Source organism: Vicia villosa, linkage group LG5 (genome assembly GCF_029867415.1).
Source record: "Vicia villosa cultivar HV-30 ecotype Madison, WI linkage group LG5, Vvil1.0, whole genome shotgun sequence".
Taxonomy (NCBI): Eukaryota; Viridiplantae; Streptophyta; class Magnoliopsida; order Fabales; family Fabaceae; genus Vicia; species Vicia villosa.
Genome location: NC_081184.1, coordinates 92,580,676 through 92,600,798, shown reverse-complemented (window position 1 = coordinate 92,600,798; position 20,123 = coordinate 92,580,676). Strand labels below are relative to the sequence as shown.

The 20,123-nt window shown below is 35.3% G+C and overlaps 1 protein-coding gene across 2 annotated transcripts in view; it reads right to left on the bottom strand.

Moving 5' to 3' along the window:
- Nucleotides 1-411: 411 nt before the first annotated feature.
- The window catches only part of LOC131601850 (DNA polymerase epsilon catalytic subunit A-like), a 36,172-nt gene continuing 16,460 nt past the window's right edge, over nucleotides 412-20,123 (bottom strand). Inside the window, exons 28-49 of one of the 2 annotated variants that reach the window (XM_058873756.1) lie at nucleotides 19,967-20,109; nucleotides 19,422-19,882; nucleotides 18,664-18,799; nucleotides 18,385-18,579; nucleotides 18,198-18,272; nucleotides 13,696-13,886; nucleotides 13,345-13,525; nucleotides 13,128-13,192; nucleotides 11,840-11,972; nucleotides 11,647-11,748; nucleotides 11,157-11,240; nucleotides 10,860-10,934; nucleotides 10,094-10,153; nucleotides 9,751-10,004; nucleotides 9,626-9,674; nucleotides 9,294-9,454; nucleotides 8,950-9,016; nucleotides 3,450-3,560; nucleotides 3,143-3,313; nucleotides 2,840-3,052; nucleotides 1,604-1,710; nucleotides 412-1,483 (exon numbers count right to left, since the gene is read on the bottom strand). In XM_058873756.1, coding sequence (XP_058729739.1) covers nucleotides 1,120-1,483; nucleotides 1,604-1,710; nucleotides 2,840-3,052; nucleotides 3,143-3,313; nucleotides 3,450-3,560; nucleotides 8,950-9,016; nucleotides 9,294-9,454; nucleotides 9,626-9,674; nucleotides 9,751-10,004; nucleotides 10,094-10,153; nucleotides 10,860-10,934; nucleotides 11,157-11,240; nucleotides 11,647-11,748; nucleotides 11,840-11,972; nucleotides 13,128-13,192; nucleotides 13,345-13,525; nucleotides 13,696-13,886; nucleotides 18,198-18,272; nucleotides 18,385-18,579; nucleotides 18,664-18,799; nucleotides 19,422-19,882; nucleotides 19,967-20,109 — 3,398 coding nt within the window. In that variant the 3' untranslated portion in view covers nucleotides 412-1,119. The remainder of the gene's footprint in view (nucleotides 1,484-1,603; nucleotides 1,711-2,839; nucleotides 3,053-3,142; nucleotides 3,314-3,449; nucleotides 3,561-8,949; nucleotides 9,017-9,293; nucleotides 9,455-9,625; nucleotides 9,675-9,750; nucleotides 10,005-10,093; nucleotides 10,154-10,859; nucleotides 10,935-11,156; nucleotides 11,241-11,646; nucleotides 11,749-11,839; nucleotides 11,973-13,127; nucleotides 13,193-13,344; nucleotides 13,526-13,695; nucleotides 13,887-18,197; nucleotides 18,273-18,384; nucleotides 18,580-18,663; nucleotides 18,800-19,421; nucleotides 19,883-19,966; nucleotides 20,110-20,123) is intronic. The other variant, XM_058873757.1, reaches the window with a different exon arrangement.

The window sequence follows — 20,123 nt, the reverse complement described above, 5'->3', positions numbered from 1 at the left end:
TTTGATGGATAAGGGCTTTGTTTTCTTGGGAGCTTCAGTTTATTAATAAGCTTACTTCTCGGATATTCAGGGTGGAATCTCTTTCGAGGGGGGAATATTTTCGATGGAAAATATTTGGCATTAGCATCATAAGGAGGGAGAGGATTTCCCTAATAATATTATGTACTATGCTCTATTTGACATCACTTTTTATTCTGAAACTCCTTTTTTGGGAGTCATTCAAGTTATGCCTCATCTTTTGAAGAGTTAGACCCTTCGAAGATTATTGTTTTCTGTTTCTATACGACAATCATTAAGCTTCTTTAACAAACTCTTTGAATCCAAAATCAAAGATATTCCAACATGAATAAAACAATGCCATAAATTGGAAAAATGGTATTCCTTTTCCCCATGCCTTGAATGTCTTTAACAAGTGATCCTCATTGACAAATAGTGTCCTTTATCTTGATTAAAGAAAAATAATCGCAGACCTCTATCACTATACTGCAACACATAAATATATTGGTGAAATGAAAAAAATATACAAAGAAAATCAACTGCAACACTGTTAGACTTCTTATTTTAATTAAATGTTGGTTAATTATCAGTTTTGTTACAATTAACAATTAATTAAGTCAGTATGTGTGATTATATTTTCAGAATAAAAAGTGAAAAAGAGGAAAATAATTATCTTGAAAGTTAGAGTGATTTGCGAGAGGGATCCAACTCTATCATTTGGGAAAGGACAAGGCTCTACCAACCTTACAGAATAATTTTATCCGAGTGTTACTATGTGTGATTTGAGTGTAATTGTACTGTAATTCTGTTTATATCAATATATATCAGAAATAAACACTAACAAATATATCGATGAAATGAAAAAATATACAAAAAACATAAGCCTAACTCACTTGGTCAAAATAATATTTCATATATACATATAGAATAAAAGAATTGCTTGCAGTAGTCGAGCACACCATAGATGGTTGAACAATGTGGTATTGTTGACAACAAACACGTTTCATTGCATTTTTCCAAACCAGGCCAGCGCACTCATTGTGGTCGACTATGAGCAAGTTGCAGGGATCCCCTGTCTGAGTATTACTCTGCATGTGTTTAGTCTCAATCTTGAATGTTTCTTTAAATTTTAAGTCTTAACAACCAGGCGGTACATTCTTCAAGAAGTTGGAATTTCTGTCGAGAAGCTATGTTGAAGATAACAAGCATCTTTTTGCGAAATTCAGCTGCATCTTCTTTGCATTTATATGAGCCTGCACATGTACATTGCTCAGCCAAATGTGCGGCTTTCACCTCGTTGCACCTGAGACACACCAGATCTTGCTCGTGGTATTTCCGCTCCCTTTGTCGTGCAATCAAAAGAAGAGCCTTCTCCATCTCTTCACGGTCATAAGGCTGGCCACACTGGGGTACGGCACAATGCCACTCTTCGGTCAATAAAGTCGGATCACGGCACAAGTCCAAATCTCTGCAGTCATTACAATAGCTGACCCGGAAAAAAAAAAGTATGTGATTATGGAAGGGTTAATATGAAGGAATGACAAGGATCATGAAACTCTATAATTCTTTATTATTCATTTGATAATCAAAACCTATACTTTTTTACCTGCAGATGACATTGGGTAATATGAAGGACTGACAAGGATCGTGGAATTCTGCTTCTGGAGCAAACTCTCTGACGCGAACAAATTTTAACAAATTTTTCCTCATGACCTGCCAAGTGAAAGACACAATCAGAATTATCACTTGGTTCACCATATAGAAGATAAACAGTCAATGAATATATAAGGCAATGCATAGCTAGCTACATCACTCCTACTTATCTTATTACTTCGTTGAGCCATGGGTTAGGAACCAAACAAAGCTCAAATTCAGCTTTCTTGTTGATATTCCAATCAACATGTCTTAATCTCTTAAAAAATATTATTTGGGGTGAAATCTCTTCTATGTGCTAAAGTTGAGTAAGAGATCAACAGTGGGCAGTACTTCTTTGTAATACCGAAGTATTATCCATCACAACATTGAAATAAAAGTAATATAAACATGAGGCATTGTAAAGCCAAATTATCTCAGCTACTTTTCCAATCAGGGCTGTATCGTTAATAATGCATCTAGCCAATATATTATAGTTGTCGGTCTTAAGTTCTAAGTAACCCCAAAAAAGGTGTCATAATGAAACAGGTAGCATGTCGGAAATTCACCAAAGTTAATGCAGAATTCTAAAACTATGAAAATTTACATACTTGGTTATGAAACCTTGTCAAATTCCAAAACAAGAATCAAACAACTATCAATAAGTCTAGAATAATCTCTTTGATACAGATTTCAGTTAAGAATTAAGATGAATCTAAGCAATAAAAGTATATGCATACTTTCTAGAGGTACAAATATCCCAACATAAGTCCATATGTAGAAGAGCTAAAAGTATATATAATACATCAACAATAATGGTGTAGATTGCAATATCTACTTTATAATTTTGTTTAGGGTGTTATCAGTAAATGGAGTTTTCAATTCGGGAAAATTTTATTTTTATTTAGTATTTAGAATTTTATTCAAATTTTGGATTATCTTATTCTAGCTTAGAATAGGAATAGAAATCAGATTTTTGCCTTTACTAGGGTCTGTATTTAGGCCTTCAGTGTAAACTTTTAGACACTTTTGAAGATTATATGATATTTAAATTTCCTAAGAAAATATCTAAGTTTGAGCTAGAGGTGTATTCCACACCTAAAGGAGTTCTTTAGAGGAGTCCGGCCAATAAGAGTAATCTTGGATTACATGTTCTACATCAAATAGTAGTTGTTAAACAATACCATCACAATGGGAAAACAAGTCTTACATAAACATCATGCTGCACACTTTGGTCGAGGGCAAGGACAGCACAGACATTCTTGATAAACTCCAAGGCTGCATCCCCCCTAGGTTGATCACCCATAAGCTGTGGAAGGCCAGCTGATGTACTCTGGTCGGTTTCTGATCTACCCGCCCCCTTCATATGAAGAACAATATCACGAACAACTCCAAGGAGTTTGTCAGTGAAATAAGAGCTAATCTGTTGAGTAGAATTCAAAATGTAAGAATTCAATAATTATTCAAATAAAAAACCATGTCACTTCAATTCCTTATGCTACCATTGTCATACCTGCTCCTTAATATATTCAGTTATTTCTGACTCAAAAACCTCTGCAGCCCCAATATTAATTGATGGGGTGCAGGAGTCTCCATTCTGCACGGAAGCCCTGATCGCTGATTGTTTTCGTGTATAATTCCAAGGAATATACATGAATTGAGAAACTATGAACACATAATGGTCCTGTAGAAAACCAAAAAAACGCAGAAATGAAGCAAAATAGTGCTAGTTGAATGAATAACCTTTTAAATCCATTGGGTGGATCTTCCCATTGCATTTAGTTCTTTACTCAAGTTAAAATTCATACTAGGTAACTCACTTGGATTTTTTTCGGCAAGTATTCAGCAATATTCCAACTGGATATTATGTCAACTTGAGATTCATCATTCATAGCTTCATCGGATTTTGCTGGTATTCCACCGTAGTTATACTACAAGAGAAAAAACACAATAGTTTAAGAAATATATTATTGCATTCCAGTTTGTAGTAAATAATGGAAAACTTAAATGATCCTGAAGAAACTACATTAAATGTTATTAGGAGTATATGGTAATATATTGATGTTCACAACAAATTAGATGCATTCATCAATTTGGTCACCAACATAAGGCATTTAATATTATATTCATCACATGATTAACATTATATAAAATATTTTCAGAGAGCAATATAAAATATTTTATACTACCTTAAAATTTTTTGAAATATAACTATTAGCAGAAGCCATAGTATAGAACCTACCATCAGATTTTATATTAATCTCACAGAAGAAAATTTCCTTTCTCTTGATGAAAAATCAGTCAAGAAACTCAGTAACATATTTTGGTATATTAAACCTTGTCCTTGAGGTGAATATATTTCTAAAAAGTTATATTATAAGAAAAATTATCTATTCACCTCAAATTATTGAATTTACTAGTTCAATTCTCTTTTTAATATTCTATCCCTAACCATCCAGAATTATAATTATAAAATGTTCCTGACAAATCTGTTCTCATTTATAATTATTTGTTGATGAGAAACAACTCCAAAGGCCATTCACATAATCTTTAGAAATAATTTGAAGAACCTAATGTGAATAGTAATTAGTTTAAATGTAATTATTTAGTGTAATTACCGATATAGCCCTGTAACCTTTATATATACGAGAAATAATAATGAGAAAAGCATCAAGCCAAGAATTATTGACATGGTATCAATAGGTTTTCGATCAAACCTGTGAGTTTTAGGTTAATCTTGGCTTTATTCAGCGACACCTCACTGGGTCGCTCTTGAAATCGTCTCGGTAGATCTCGTTTCTCGGTAATTGAAATCATCTCGGTTCTCGGTAATCTCTTCCAAGATTGCGATTCTAATCTCGGGTGCTTACAATCGTGTCTCTGGTAGTGCTCATAAGTTACAATTTTGTTATTCCTCCTTGTTTGCAAATCGTGTTTGCTTTGATCGTGTTATCGTATCGGTATCGGCAAGTATTCAGAATTAGGGTTTTGATTTGGTGTCGGCGAGTATCCTGAATTGGGGTGTTGATTTGGTGTCAGCAAGTATTTTCTTCGGTGTTCCGTTGGTGTTTCGTGTTTCACGTTAACAAAATTGTTACGTTAACAAAATTGTTCTTAAGTCATCTCTGATATTATGGCTTTCGAAGGAGAGATAGATCATATTTGTGTTCGTTTTACCGGAAAGATTTATCTTGTTTGGGAATTTCAGTTTCGAATGTATGTCAAAGGGAAAGGATTATGGAGTCACTTGGACGATGTCTCTTTGGCACCGTTAAAGACAACTGACTTAGATGCATGGGAAATAGAAGATGCTCAGATTATCACTTGGATTCTCGGTACTATTGATCCTCACATGATTAATAATTTGCGATCTTTTTCCACTACCCAAGTGGAACTACTTTAAGCGTATCTATAACCTAGACAATGCGGCCAAACGTTTTCAATTAGAGCTAGACATTGCCAATTACAAACAAGGCAATCTGTCTGTTCAAGAATATTATTCTGGTTTTTTGAATTTGAGGACAGAACACTCTACGATTATACATGTTGAGGTTCCCAAGAGTTCTCTCGCGGATGTCCAAGAGGTCTACAATACTAGTAGGCGAGATCAATTTCTCGTGAAGCTTCGTGCAAAATTTGAGGTTGTCAGAGGTGTTTTGCTGAATAGGAATCCTGTTCCTTCTTTAGATACATGTGTTGGTGAACTTCTCAGAGAGGAACAACGTCTTACTACTCAAGTATCCTGTCTCATGATGTTGTCATTTATGAGTCTGCTATGTATGCATATGCTCCTCCGAGTAGAGGTAAAGGTCGTGATATTCGACATGTCCAATGTTTCTCTTGCAAACAATTTGGACATTTTGCTCAGAGTTGCAGTAAGAAGTTTTGTAATTATTGCAAGCAGCGGGGCCATATTATCTCTGATTGTCCCACACGTCCTCCACGATCAGCACAACATTCGGTGCAAGCATTTCCTGCTAGTACAAGCTCTGCAGTTGGTCCTTCCATCATCAATCCATCTAATGGTGGTGCTCTCCAACCTGAAATAATCCAACAGATGGTACTTTCCGCTCTTTCAACCTTGGGAATTCAGGGTAAGTCTTCGAAGATTTCCTGCCCGTGGTTTCTTGATTCTGGTGCATCCAATCACATGACAGCCTCTTCTGAATACTTGCACAGTTTACATTCTTACCATGATAATCAAAAAATTCAAATTGCGGATGGTAATGCTCTCTCTATCACTAATGTTGGTGACCTCAACTCTGATTTTCGGGATGTGTTTGTATCACCTGGACTTGCTTCCAATTTATTATATGTTGGTCAATTGGTTGATAATAATTGTAATGTAAATTTTTATCGTGATGGTTGCCTTGTGCAGGAACAGGTGTCGGGGAAGGTGGTTGAAGGGGCCTAAAGTGGGAAGACTGTTTCCACTTCAGTTTATTTCTAGTCATATATCTCTTGTTTGTAATAATGTCTTGAATTCTTATGAGGATTGGCATAGAAAATTGGGTCATCCTAACTCTGTTGTTTTATCTCATTTATTTAAAAATGGTTTGTTGGGAAATAAAAATGTTGTTTCTAATGCCTCTCTTTCATGTTCTGTTTGCAAATTAGCTAAAAGTAAAACACTTCCTTTTCCGTCTGGTGCTTATCGGGCTTTCTCTTGTTTTGAAATGATTCATAGTGATGTATGGGGTATGTCTCCTGTAGTTTCTCATGCTCGTTGTAAATATTTTGTCACATTTATTGATGATTATAGTCGTTTTACTTGGATAAATTTTCTTCGGTCTAAATCTGAAGAGTTTTCTATGTTTAAGAAATTCCTAACATATGTTGAAACTCAATTTCATGAAAGTGTTAAAAATTTTCGCTCTGATTCTGGTGGTGAGTACATGTCTCGTGAGTTTCAAGAATTTCTTCAACAAAAAGGCATTTTGTCTCAACGATCTTGTCCCAATACCCCCCCAACAAAATGGGATGGCAGAACGCAAGAATCGTCATTTGCTTGATGTGACACGCACTTTACTTCTTCAAGCTTCTGTACCACCCCGATTTTGGGTGGAGGCTCTTTCCACGGCTGTCTTCTTGATCAATCGTCTTCCTTCTACGGTTATTGATCTCGATTCTCCTTTTTTTCGTCTTTTTAAAATTCAGCCTAATTATAATGATTTACATACTTTTGGATGTGTTTGTTTTGTTCACTTACCTCCATTTGAAAGGCATAATCTTGGAGCACAGTCTGTTCAATGTGCGTTTATGGGGTATAGTCACTCTCATAAGGGATTTGTGTGTTATGATGTCACTAACCATCGTTTTCGCATTTCTAGGAATGTGACATTTTTTGATAATCAGTTTATGTTTCTATGTATTTCTCCTGTCATGAATGATATTGTTACTCTTCCTAAGTTTTCTATTATGCCTCAATCTATAGAACGCTATAAACCAGGTCATGTATATGTCAGAAAACACAAACAGCAGGTTCCCACACCCCTTCCCGATGCTGAACCGCCACCTGATCCTGTAACAGTTGAACCACGACGTTCTGGTCGAATATCTCGAGCACCAGATAGATATTCACCAGACAGGTATGATTCCTCACATACTTCTCTGACTGCCACACTCTCTAGCATATTTATTCCTACTTGCTATTCACAGGCTGTTAAAGATGTACGTTGGATAAAAGCAATGAATGAGGAACTCCAAGCTCTTCAAGAGAATTTCACATGGGATATTGTCTCTTGTCCTCGTGATGTTAAACCCATTGGCTGCAAATGGGTGTATTCTGTGAAATTGAATTCTGATGGGTCCCTCAACCGTTTCAAGCAGGAATATGGAATTGATTATGATGAGACATTTGCACCGGTTGCCAAAATGACATATGTTCGTACAATACTCTCTATAGTTGCTTCTAACGGGTGGGCTCTTCATCAATTAGATGTGAAAAATGCTTTTCTTCATGGTGACCTGGCGGAAGATATTTATATGACTCCTCCTCAAGGTTTATTTCCGTCATCTAAGGGTGTGTGCAAGCTCAAACGCTCCTTATACGATTTGAAACAAGCGCCTAGAGCATGCTATGAAAAATTTCGCTCCACTCTACTTGGATTTTCCTTTACTCGGAGTCGGTACGATTCTTCTCTATTTATTCATAGAACATCTACTGGAATTGTCCTACTTCTTCTGTATGTTGATGATATGATTATTACTGGTTCTGATCATGCTTCCATTCAAAGCCTTAAACAGCAGTTACAAGCAGCGTTTCATATGAAAGATCTTGGGAATTTGTATTATTTTCTTGGTCTTGAGGTTCATTCTACATCCAAGGGCATATTCCTCCATCAACACAAGTATGCCACGGATTTAATTTCTATGGCTGGTCTGCAATCGTCTAATCCAGTGGATACTCCTCTTGAGGTTAATGTTAAATATCATCGTGATGATGGTGATCTGTTGCATGATCCCTTATTGTATCGTCAACTCGTGGGTAGCCTTAATTACTTGACTATTACTCGCCCTGACATATCATTTGCTGTTCAACAAGTCAATTCATGCACTCTCCTCGCCACCTTCACTTGGCAGCAGTTCGTCGTATAATTCGTTACTTGAAGGGAAGCTCTCATCGTGGTTTATTCTTTCCTACTAGAGTTCCTCCTAAATTGAGTGCTTATAGTGATGCCGATTGGGCAGGGTGCCCTGATACTCGACGATCTGCCACTGGTTGGTGCATGTTTCTTGCCTCTTCATTGATCTCATGGAAAAGTAAGAAACAAGCAAGAGTCTCTAAATCTTCTACTGAATCTGAGTATCGTGCCATGTCTGCTGCTTGTTCTGAAATAATTAGGCTCCGTGGTCTTTTGGCTGAACTTGGATTTCCTCAAATAGAGCCAACTTCACTTTATGCTGACAATACAAGTGTCATCCAAATTGTTGCGAATCCTGTTTTTCATGAACGCACCAAACATATTGAAGTTGATTGTCACTTAATCTGTGACGCTTATGATGACAGAATAATATCACTTCCTCATGTCAGTACTCAGTTGCAGATTGCAGATATTCTTACCAAGGCTGTTCCGCGTCCACGTCATCAATTTCTTGTTAGCAATTTGATGCTCATTGACAAGCAGCATCAATTTGAGGGGATGTGAATAGGAATTAGTTTAAATGTAATTATTTAGTGTAATTACCGATATAGCCCTGTAACCTTTATATATACAAGAAATAATAATGAGAAAAGCATCAAGCCAAGAATTATTGACACCTAAACATTATCTAGCAACCAAAAACCAACACAGAGGGAAAAACAAATCAAAACCAAACCTGATCCATGAATAGTAATGAGCACCAGAACTGCTGTGGCTCAAGCTCAATCCACTCGAATAGGTCTCTACAAAATATGCAATACAAGGAGTTAATAGAACAAGATGAATCACTTTTAAAGTAAAAAATATGAATTTGGTTAAAAGAAAAAAGAACACGGTTTGCAATTTTTTCACCACAACTTATGTCATTCAATTAAAAAATGTATATTTTCCATGCCTAAATGAAGTTGATGACAAAATTTCCAACTTCTGTTATCCTTAGGTTAAATCATCCAAAAGATTACAAAAAATTAAAGAATAAGAAAAAATTTATAACTTTTTTATAGCCTCTGCAAGACTGACCTAGATTGTATAGTTTTTAACAAACTATCACAGTATGCTTTGGCTGTAGACAAATCATATTTTCCCGTGTCTATAATAATCTTGGAAAAGTTTGCAAATACAATGGTTGCGCCCAACTTGCGGAACTCTGCCAACAATAATGCGAAGACCTTTTGCATGACCTATAATAAATACCAATGCAATCAAAAGACATGCAGTACAATTAATAAGGACGTTTTACAACAAAGTTATAAATCCCATTAAAGTTAAGTAATCCAGGTCATCAGGAAGAGGTAACTAAACGCTCTACCATCTGAGCATCGTACCATATGTTTTAACGAATAATTGTTTACCTTGTGGAGTAGCTGGTGAAGAGCAGGATCATGAAGCTTTGATTGAGGGCTGCGATGTGGAAGAAATGCAGTAAATATACAAATAGAATAGAAGATGGTGGTAAACATTTGAGGTTGGTAAAAACCTGCAAATCCATCTATACAGATGTTGCAATATTGCATCAGCATAAACATTTCCAGATGTGACTGCATCTGCAAGGCACCGCTGGATCAAATGTTTTAGTACTCGAAAGGCATGTGCGCATGAAGTAGACTCATCAAAGCCATTCATCGGAAATGATTCAGAATCAAATTCATGATCAAATCCTAACAAAGCACCTCCTTCCATATCATTAACTTGGCTGCATTTTAAAAGGGCATCTACAGCCAGGTGGTGTATCTGCAAATAAATAAATAATAAATAAAAAACTATCCGTTGAGTTATAAAAGTATGACTGAATTGGTGAAAGAAATTTCAAACTATCGAACCTTTAGCTCTATGGTAATTTTTCTATAAGCTCCAGGAAACGTACAAACAGGTTGCTGCACCTATTTTCAAATAGCATGGCAGTCAATTTCAAAGTAACGGGCATGGGCATGCTAAATCATCATACAAACAAAAAATAAGGAAAAATTATTCTCAGTTGATTTTGTAGCAAAGTTTAACCACATCTACTATGTATTTGCAATTGCATATCTTTTGAATAACCAATATGATCACTATCACAGAGTGGATAATTAACTTATTATCAAATTGTAACTATAACTAGTGAATGTTGCCTCATGGACCAGTAGCTTTTAATAAAATAAGAATGACTTAGCTGTGGTCATGTTATAAAAAGTAGTCTCCGCATCATAAAAAATAAAAGTATAAATAGAAATCTAGAGTGGTTATTCAATTAAAGCAAATCCAACAGAGTTACTTATTGAGTTCTTAAGCCACGGCAATTGCTTAAACTTCGAATAAAAATGAGTAAAATTCTTAAAAGCAACATGGCATAGTGGAACCCACTTAATGGTGAGATAAGAACAGAGTGGGCTGCACCATTGGAGATGTTCTAATGTATCATTATTCAAAAGAGAGTTATGGGTAAAAAATGTACAGCACCTGTCAGGTATCTAGAAGTCATTTTCTTCCAGAATAATAATAATAATAATAAAATAACAACAATAACAATTTGCTTAATAAGGCAGAACAACCAAGCTCAGCATGAAAACATTAAAGGCCAGCAAAAAGTTGGGACATAAAACAGACCTCGTCTAAAAAACAGTTCTCTTCACCATTGTTGCCACCCAAATCTGGAAAGCCATCATCAGATATCCAAAGTACCTGGATTATGAACATCTCATTAAGACAAAAATGGGGTTGTAATGAATTTATTTATGTTTCAGTTTGATGCTATACTATGCAACAAGATACACCCATACTGGCATAAACAAATCATATGGTTCGGGTAAGGATGTAAAACATTAAAAATGAAGAGAGGGTAGTAAGTTTCTGTTGTTGATAATATTCAGATTCAAGATTACAAAATCATATCAAAACAAGAACCTGTTGATTATCACGCAGTGCTCTAGAAAAGAAGGTATCCACTGTAAACATAAGCCAGTCAAATGCAAAGTTCCCCAGTGGTACCTGCAAAAGAAATTCAAATGCATATAGCTGAAGCTGATGAAAATCTAATACACGATTATTTGATAATTGTATACAAACATATATACATAAGCTGAGCATGAAATGGAATCCGAAAGTCAGAAGTTAGAAAGATTACTGCTAAAAATTTGTTCATCTAAGGAAACTAAATCATATCACAAAAAGACTAAAATACAACCAACACTCTTTTTCAAACTAGAGCGCATATATTAAACTAGGGCATACATGTCATATGCATACTAACTGAAATTTTGGCATTAAAATAACCATTTTGGCGTAACTAACTAATTTTATTCAGTGAAGTGTTCATAAATTTAAACTTTTAATAATTAATCCTTATTTTTGTAGTTTTCCCAAATATATGCTGCTAAAGATTTGGAGTGCTTACATGGGCATATCTTGATAAAGCAATTCTCTCATTGAGCCACTGGACTGATGCAGCACATCGTTGCATTCCAAGTTTTGCAGCAACTTGTTGCCATCCGAGAATCTAAAAAGCAAAAATTTGTATTAAAAAAGCATTAAAAGATATTGACATACAAACAAGCTTAATATGAGCCAGCAGTTTCAGAACAGTTTACCTGATACTGACTATCACGTGCATTAGAAGGAATACTCAGGCATGGGAAATCGTCTAGAGCTCGAATGCCCTGTTTTAATAGTTGAACATCAGGGCATTCAATGACAGCAACCATAGGCCCATGATGTTCGCTCCTATGACCATGATAAACAGAGGACAAAATAATTCAGTGCAGCGGATGAAAATAGAAAACTGATTTTTATATTTATAACATAACATGTAGATATGATGAACTTCGCTGGTACTAGATTATCATATATGGAATTTAATGGTCAAATTCAAGTTCAAAACAGAAATACTAGGTTATCTAAATAAGTTCAGAATAGATCTTTCATTTAAATTCACAAACAACATTAAGCATTTGAGTTTTAATTAAAGTATTTTTAGACTTTGAATTCATGTTATTGCGGCAAGACTTCATTTGTAAAGAATACATAGGCTGTCTTGAACAACCAATAAACAGATGCGATATTGAGGAGTGACCTCTACTTAGTAATCAGTTACAGCATTTTTTACCATCTAACTGAATACATCTATTAGAATTGAGTGAATTGCACCCTACCATTAATGTGACCGTCTAAATGACATGTGCAATCCTTTTATTTTCTGTAAGACATTAGTTCCTCTGTCAAGTACACTCGCCTCCCCTTTAAAAAGGAGAGGGGGTGTAATATCTCCACCAAATAAGGGTGGTAAGTGTTTGTTTAAAAATACAAGAGATGAGACTCATTAAGCATAAAAAAGGAAGTAAATGCAATTTTCCCGTTAGAAATAGAAAAATACTACGGTATATTAAGGACCTCCGGTGAGGAATTCAGCTGCTACTTATATGATATTAAAGTGATAAAATTCCTAAAAACCAAACAGACAAGGGAAAGCTGGTAAAAAAAGTTGGTGTATCGGAATGATATATTTGACTTGTAGTAACGCATGAAAGAAGATTTGTCGAAAATCAACAACCTCAGATAAATGGAGAATCGTTGAGACCTAAACTTTGTGCATTGACGTTGCCCTCTTATGGCAATAAACTTTCCTACTCATGTAAAGATTATAATAAACTCAACAAAATAATAATTAGAGTGCATACGGTTAACCTTTATTGCACTAAGCAGCTAAAAGGATCTACACAAAATGGAACAGTGTGGTCGCATGTTTTAAAGAAAACCTAAGTTGTGCTACTTTCTTGAATATTAGGATCAAAAACATTTTGTGCTTCACATAGAATTATAGCAAGGTAAGATATAAAAATAATAGAATTATAGCAAACTAACATAAAATAAAAGTAAAACCTGTGATCATTTATTGCGCTTTGCAATACTGCTTCCGCATCCTTGACAAGTGCAACATATTCCACCTGAATGTAGGATGTAATTATACACATGAACATAAAAATAGGTAAATAAATAGACACTTAAGTGAATAATTCTTTTTTAAAATATCTAAAGACTAGATACTAAGACCCATTACAGTGAAAGAAAATTATGATAAGAGAAATGTGACAGTTACATTGAAATTAATGCCATTCCCCAGAGCTGGCTCAATAGACAAAGCTCTGCAAGCATCGCGAAATTGTCTTTCGAGAAAAATCGGTGATATGTCCTTGTTTTGGTAGGGATTAACTACCACAAAAGTTATTGCCTGTGACCCCGGAAAATATCCAACATATATAGCCCGTCCCTCTGAGATGCTGAAAATAATAAAAGAATGGTGAATATAAAATAATTGCCTTTAAAGATATTATGCAAAGCACAAGAAAACATGAAATCTACCTTTAAAGCAAATGAGGCTCTAATTTTAACCAAAAAATTAGTGACATAAATAATTGAGAATAAAACTGTAGATATTAGGCTTACTTACCTGTGGTATAAGTAAAAAAAAGGTATTGATTGTTCAAGATAAGCACATTCTGTTGTGGTCTTCATGTGCAATTCACTCAAATTCCATGGCTCTTGTAGGCTACGTTTTTTAGCAGTTTTATCCACCTTACAAACACAACCAAGTTGGACTATAGCGTTGAACTCTAGTGGCACCTTGGTTTCATATATTCCCTGGCATAAAAATTGCATCCTCCAATTTAAATCACCAATCATATATATTTGACAAAATGAAAGTAAAACTGGTAATATAGCTCTTTGATGTACCAAAGTAATCTAAATGAGAGCAGACATAAAAATAATACCATGTGAAGCATGCAATTTGTTACAACTGATGTAAATAAGTAGCTGTGTTTAATAGTATTGTGTAAATTGTTTTAAGTTTCAAAAAAACTGTTATAATGATTTGATACAAACTTGATATAAAAAAACTAAACACTAACCCCTATTAATGGGGATATAAGACTCCTAATCTTAAATAAATAGCAAAATAAGGAAACAAATCATGATAATAACTAAGAAATATTAATCCTAGGAGATAAAATAAGATACGTAAGATTAGAAACTGATCCTCGGAAATAACTAAAATATTCTTAGATATTATGATATACTATCTTATATTATAACTCTTCGCCTCAAGCTAAAGCTTATAAAGCTTTAACTTGTAACAAGAAAATAATACATCTCTGCACAGATAAAAAAACAAAGGTTGGGAAGACAACTCAAAAATGCTTGTTAAGTTGACTAGAATTGCTAGAAAGTTAGTTCGACTAGATAGTTGTAATGACTATCATCCTGATAGCAATTTTGTGGCAAGTAATCAAACAAAGATAAGGCCACTGATTTGAGGTGAAGACAGCGCTAGTTTCTTTGGGGTGAAGGCTATGCCGAAGACGGGCTTCTGCACCTGGAAAGAGGCTGAAGCTAGAGCATCTGGGACAAAATTCTAGGATAACGAGTCATAAACAACATAAGTCACCATCTGAATGACAATCGATAGGAAAAGTAGTCACCACTAGAATGGGAAAGAAAACTTTTATATGATCCACTAGTGAGAAAATAATTGCATGACAAACACCGTAGAAGATAGCCTCACAATGCAAAAACAGCAAACATGCATAGTTGTGCAGTGCCCATAAAATAGAAGAAAACGAAACATCAAACATGTGTCACCTAAATTTACATGTATATTCCTTGTCTTTTGTATAAATTCCAAAAACTTAAGTGATGGCGAAACTCTTTCTCATCCTAGGTGACAACAAGCTATCAGTTAAAAAATGCATACACTTCAGAGCAGTGGGATGTTCCTCTTCCATCAAGGAAGGTGGTTGTTATCTTAGATTTGGGACACTTGCCCCAATTGCTAAAACGGATTATGTTCTTTTGCTATGTACATGGCTTCTATTTTTCGTTAGCCTCTTCACAAATTTGATATTGAGAATGTTTTCCTCCTTGGTAATCTCAATGAAGAAGTTAATATGGAGCAAAGCCTCCTGAATTTGTTACTCAAAGGGGGTCTTCATGGATCTATACAGGGTCATCTCCTCGAGATTGGTTCAGCAGATTTAGACATGTTGTTCAGCTACGTGGTCTTACTTGAAGTGATACATATTCATTGGGGGCAATCGTATATCCTAGAAAAGTACTTGAAGTGATACATATTCATTGGGGGCAATCATATATCCTAGAAAAGTAAGAAGCATAAACTTGTTCACAAGGTCAAGTGCAAATACAAAATATTGAATCATGGTGCTGGCCGCTTGTGAGTTCATATGGCTTAAATAGTTACTTTAGGAGCTTGGATTTGGAGCGGCCATACTGATGGCATTGGCAACAATCATTAAACATATTGCCTCAAATCTAGTATTTCGTGAGAGGACTAAGCAAATTGAGACACATTTTCATTTTTTTATAGAGAATATTTTATTTAGAGACATCACTACTAGCTTTGTTGGTTCAAATGATAACTGACAAATGTTCGGAGTCCACATATGTACCAAACTTGATCCATATGATTTATGATAGGCCTTTGACACATGTGTATAAGAGAAGGGGAAGAAACAGAAATACACATAGGGAGGAGAAAAGGCACATGGGACACAGTTAGGAATGATAGAAGGAATGAATAGTGAGGTGGTAGTGAAAACGGGAGCAGAAATAACTAATTGCTTAGGTGGCAATCAGAGAGTGGAGGATGTGATTGAGGAAATCAGTGAGCACATGGGGCAGGAGGGAATAAAAGAGGACAGGAGAAATTATGTGAGGAAGGCTGGTATTGAGAGGGAATTTGGTGGCTGAGTAATGGGAGGATTTTCACTATCAGTAGGGTTACTCTCTTAGGGAATCTCAGTATTTTCCATTTACCATTTTTTAAGGAGCTACTCTCCATTCCAACCTAGTGTTATTTCCATTGTAAGAAGTTTGTCACCATCATCAATATATGACACTGTTATTAGTTGTTATTACTATTGGGATCTATTAATTTATATACCCAAGCTTGAAGGGGAATGTCAGATATTATGTAAATAAGTAATTATAGTGTAAAAGACACGTGGATTCTCTTAGGCTATGTTTGGGAGTTTGGAGGGGGGGAGGGCTTCCCAAAACAAATTCTTAAAAAAATATAGGAAAACATTTGACATTTTCTGAAAAAATGATTTTGTATAGAATGGTAAAAGAATGTATATCATTACTATATTTTTAATTGTTCAAATACTATAACAACATAAAAGATATTTTGAGAATTTATGTAAGCCCTCCAAAGTCCTCCTTCAATACAAATTTTGAGTCCCCTATATTAGGGGGTTTTTGGTGTTATGAATAAAAGCAAACCCTCTAAAAACCCTCCCACGTGCCTTTTCTCCTCCCTCGGTATTTCCCTTTCTACCCCTTCTCTTATACACATGTGTCAAAGGCCTATCATAAATCATATGGATCAAGTTTGGTACATAGGTGGACTCCGAACATTTTTCAAAGTCCTCCCCTCCCTTCCCCTCCAAACTCCCAAACATAGGCTTAGTCTCTTTCTAACCACATCAATTCCTTTGCATGTATACAAACTCAAAAGGGAAAGATGGCGCCTAAGAACAACCCATGAAAGACACTGTTAGGAACTTTTCTTTTGGTAAATGAAGATATGATAACTTTACCCTACCCCAAAGGAGGACTATCCTTTCAGACTTAAAAACTTTCTAAGAACAACGAAAATAACAACTCTTAAAAACCACCTAACAAACTTATTAAATTACTAACTAACTTCTACTAACTTAACTCTTAACTACTCTAATTATCCAATATTCTATATTCTAACAATAATTGTTAGGACTTAAGCCCATGAGAATAGCCCAACCAAACGACTAGTCTATTAGGTGGGAGAGTTTTATCGGGTTTAGTACCACGGTAAGTACTTTTATCTGCTCAATGTGGGACGCCTAACATTGACTTGCCCTTTAAGAGTCGACAACCACAGGGGCCTTCACTTTATCGACACTAACCTGGCGGAAGGCGTTTCCACTTCGGTAGCCCTTTACGTGGTCAACTCTTAATGGAAGCACCAATAGTTAGACATAAACCCATGAAGAGAGGCAAATCCAAAAGACTAGTCTATTAGGTGGGGGAGCCTCATGGCATGAGTGCCATGTTGAGCACTTTTATCTACTCAATGCAGTACTCCGATTATACATGACTATATAAGCTTGGACCCTTGGAGTAACGATTCAGATTTGAAAGAACACCCATATGACCCAACCACATAATATCGTTAACAAACCTCAAGTATCTCTTAGCACATTAACACAGCGATATCAATATTCAATATGCTCAAAAAGTTGATACTGAAATTGTTGGCTCATATTTTATATTGCAGATTTTAACAGTCAATTATGAACAAGTTTTACATTAACAAAATGAAAAAACCTATTCAATCGCTAATCAAAAAAAGCTAAACCTGAACCAAAATGAAAGAGACTTTGAACCAGAATAAGTTGAGTGAAGAGGGCATATTAACCTCCTTGACATATTCAAAAAAGAAACCGTCTAGAGGAATTAGTTGAATATATTCTGAACTTTGTATTTATTGTATAGGTATATCATATCATGTAAATAGGGATAGAATCTCCTTTATTTATTTTTGTAAGTATTGCTTTGAGCATATATAAAATTGACTCTGATTTGTAGTTCAAACATAGTTTCATTGTATTCGTTTCTATTTTCCACTCAGTCAACAGAATCATTTATCTAATGTCAAAATAATGGCCTCTAGAAGAGACTACTTGTAACCTTCACCCCTCAAAAACAACAAATAATTAAGACACCCCTATTATGTGATGATCTCTAACTATTAGTTAGACTGAGAATGCTGGCATATCATATCACAAAATTATAAGTGATGCAACATAAAGTCCACATAGAAAGAAAAAAAGTATAGACGCACGCGCAAGCGCGCACACACACACATTTATATTGATGATCAGTAAATGTGCGGACCTCAACATCAGGATCTGCTAGAAGAGCGGCAAGTTTTTTGCTTTCTTCTTTATATTGTACTTCATTAATTGTGACCTGCAAAATTTTCAAATCAATATTAATACCTTCACTTGAGAAAAAATAATAAATGAATCATCAGTAAATCTTTTTAAAAGGGTAGGCGAGGGAACAATAATTCCACCAGTACCTCATGCAGGTTATAGCTATGTCTTCCATGAGGAAGAGTCTTGTTGACACGTTTGCCGGAAAATTCTTCTGTTGGTGATCTAGAGTTAAGGTAAAAGACTCTAGGAATAGAAATAGGAATCTTGAGCATAATCCCGTCAACAACAACCCAAGCAAAAAATTGACCAGCTTGTGTACTGTAGACCAGTTGTATTATCTGAATCACGCAAATATTAGAATAAAGAAATTTCAAAATCATAAGTAATGGTGTAAAAATGACTGTTGCAAAATTAACAATTACCTGCCAGGGGCACCGTGTTAAGGCTACCTCATGCCTTCTAAAATATGAACTGACATTACTTTTTCCGTGATTCAACTTACCACTGGTTTGTTCAAGACTGCCATTTAAATGGTCAGATCTCTTTGAATTCTCCAATCTGAGAAAATCAAAGATCATCTTTAATACCAATCAATAATAGTTAGCATGTGTATATGTAAATCACATTGATGAACACCGGGATATCTATCATGACATTAAGATTGTCATCCAGTAAAAAATGTTCAATGAATATGGCAAAGAATGGCAGGCAGATCACTTGTAAAGTCAGTAACACAACACAAACAAAGTTCTGTCCATTTGCTTGTGCCACCTTGAAAGAAAATTGTGTAGCCATTCATGAATATCCCATTTTGATTTCTCCAAAATAGGGAAATAATAAGTACTCAATTCTTAAGAGATGCACACAGGAGACTTTGTTCATGCTTACTCTAAAACAAAATAAATGCCCAAAAAATATGGTAACACAAACTTACGAATTTGGCCAAAAGCCATCTTTGAGCTATTGTCTCTGTTGCACTTATTGCTTATCAATTTTTTTATTTATCAAGGAAAAGTTAAAACATCCAGAAGACGTTAACTTAAAATATCATTTTATCTCTTTCTTACAAACAACCTGTGATTATCATTTGGGACTTGCCCATTGAATGAGAGCCATTCCAAAGAACTTCCTAAATATTGATCCATAAACTTTAAAATTTACGTAGCAAAAAGCACATTACCTTTGCTTCTTTCTCATTCCCAGCATATTTTTCCACTTTCTCTTTTTCATTTGAAGCCATCCTTGATAATCTACAGTTCTGTCGATATCTTCACATGATATTTCATTTTGTTGTGAAAGGGGATGAAGTATGTTACTCCTGTCAACAGCTTGTTGCTCTGAATCTTCTTGACCATTGATCTTCTCTGAATGCTGTTCATTGTTAGCTTCATAATGCCGTATAATTGGTCTAGGTCCTGTAGAACTCCTGCCCTTGTTTCCAAAGTCCTCCAAGTCATTAACACTCTCATCAACCATTATGTTATGGACACCTTTAGAATCATTATGTTTTTTTGAGCTCTCGTTCTTGATCATTGACTTAAAGGTATCGTCTATTTTTCTTTGGCGAAACTTGTCCTCCTTCTCACGGACCTTCTTATGCAACCAATCAGGATGAACAACCCTAGGGACGGGATTTGCAACCTGCAAGCATTAAACTCTTGTTTGTAAAACATTAGAACAGACAAGAACAAATATTTGAAATTCAGAGAGAAAAAATTAACAAACCTTTTGCATTGCAGCAGGAATAGTGATAATTTTTTGAATTGCAGAACTAAGCCGCTGCTTGTAATAGGACCAGTCAATTATAGAGCGAATGCCAACATCTGATGAGACCTTGCACCATTTTCGGACATAGAACTTCATTACTTCTGCAAAAAGTTTG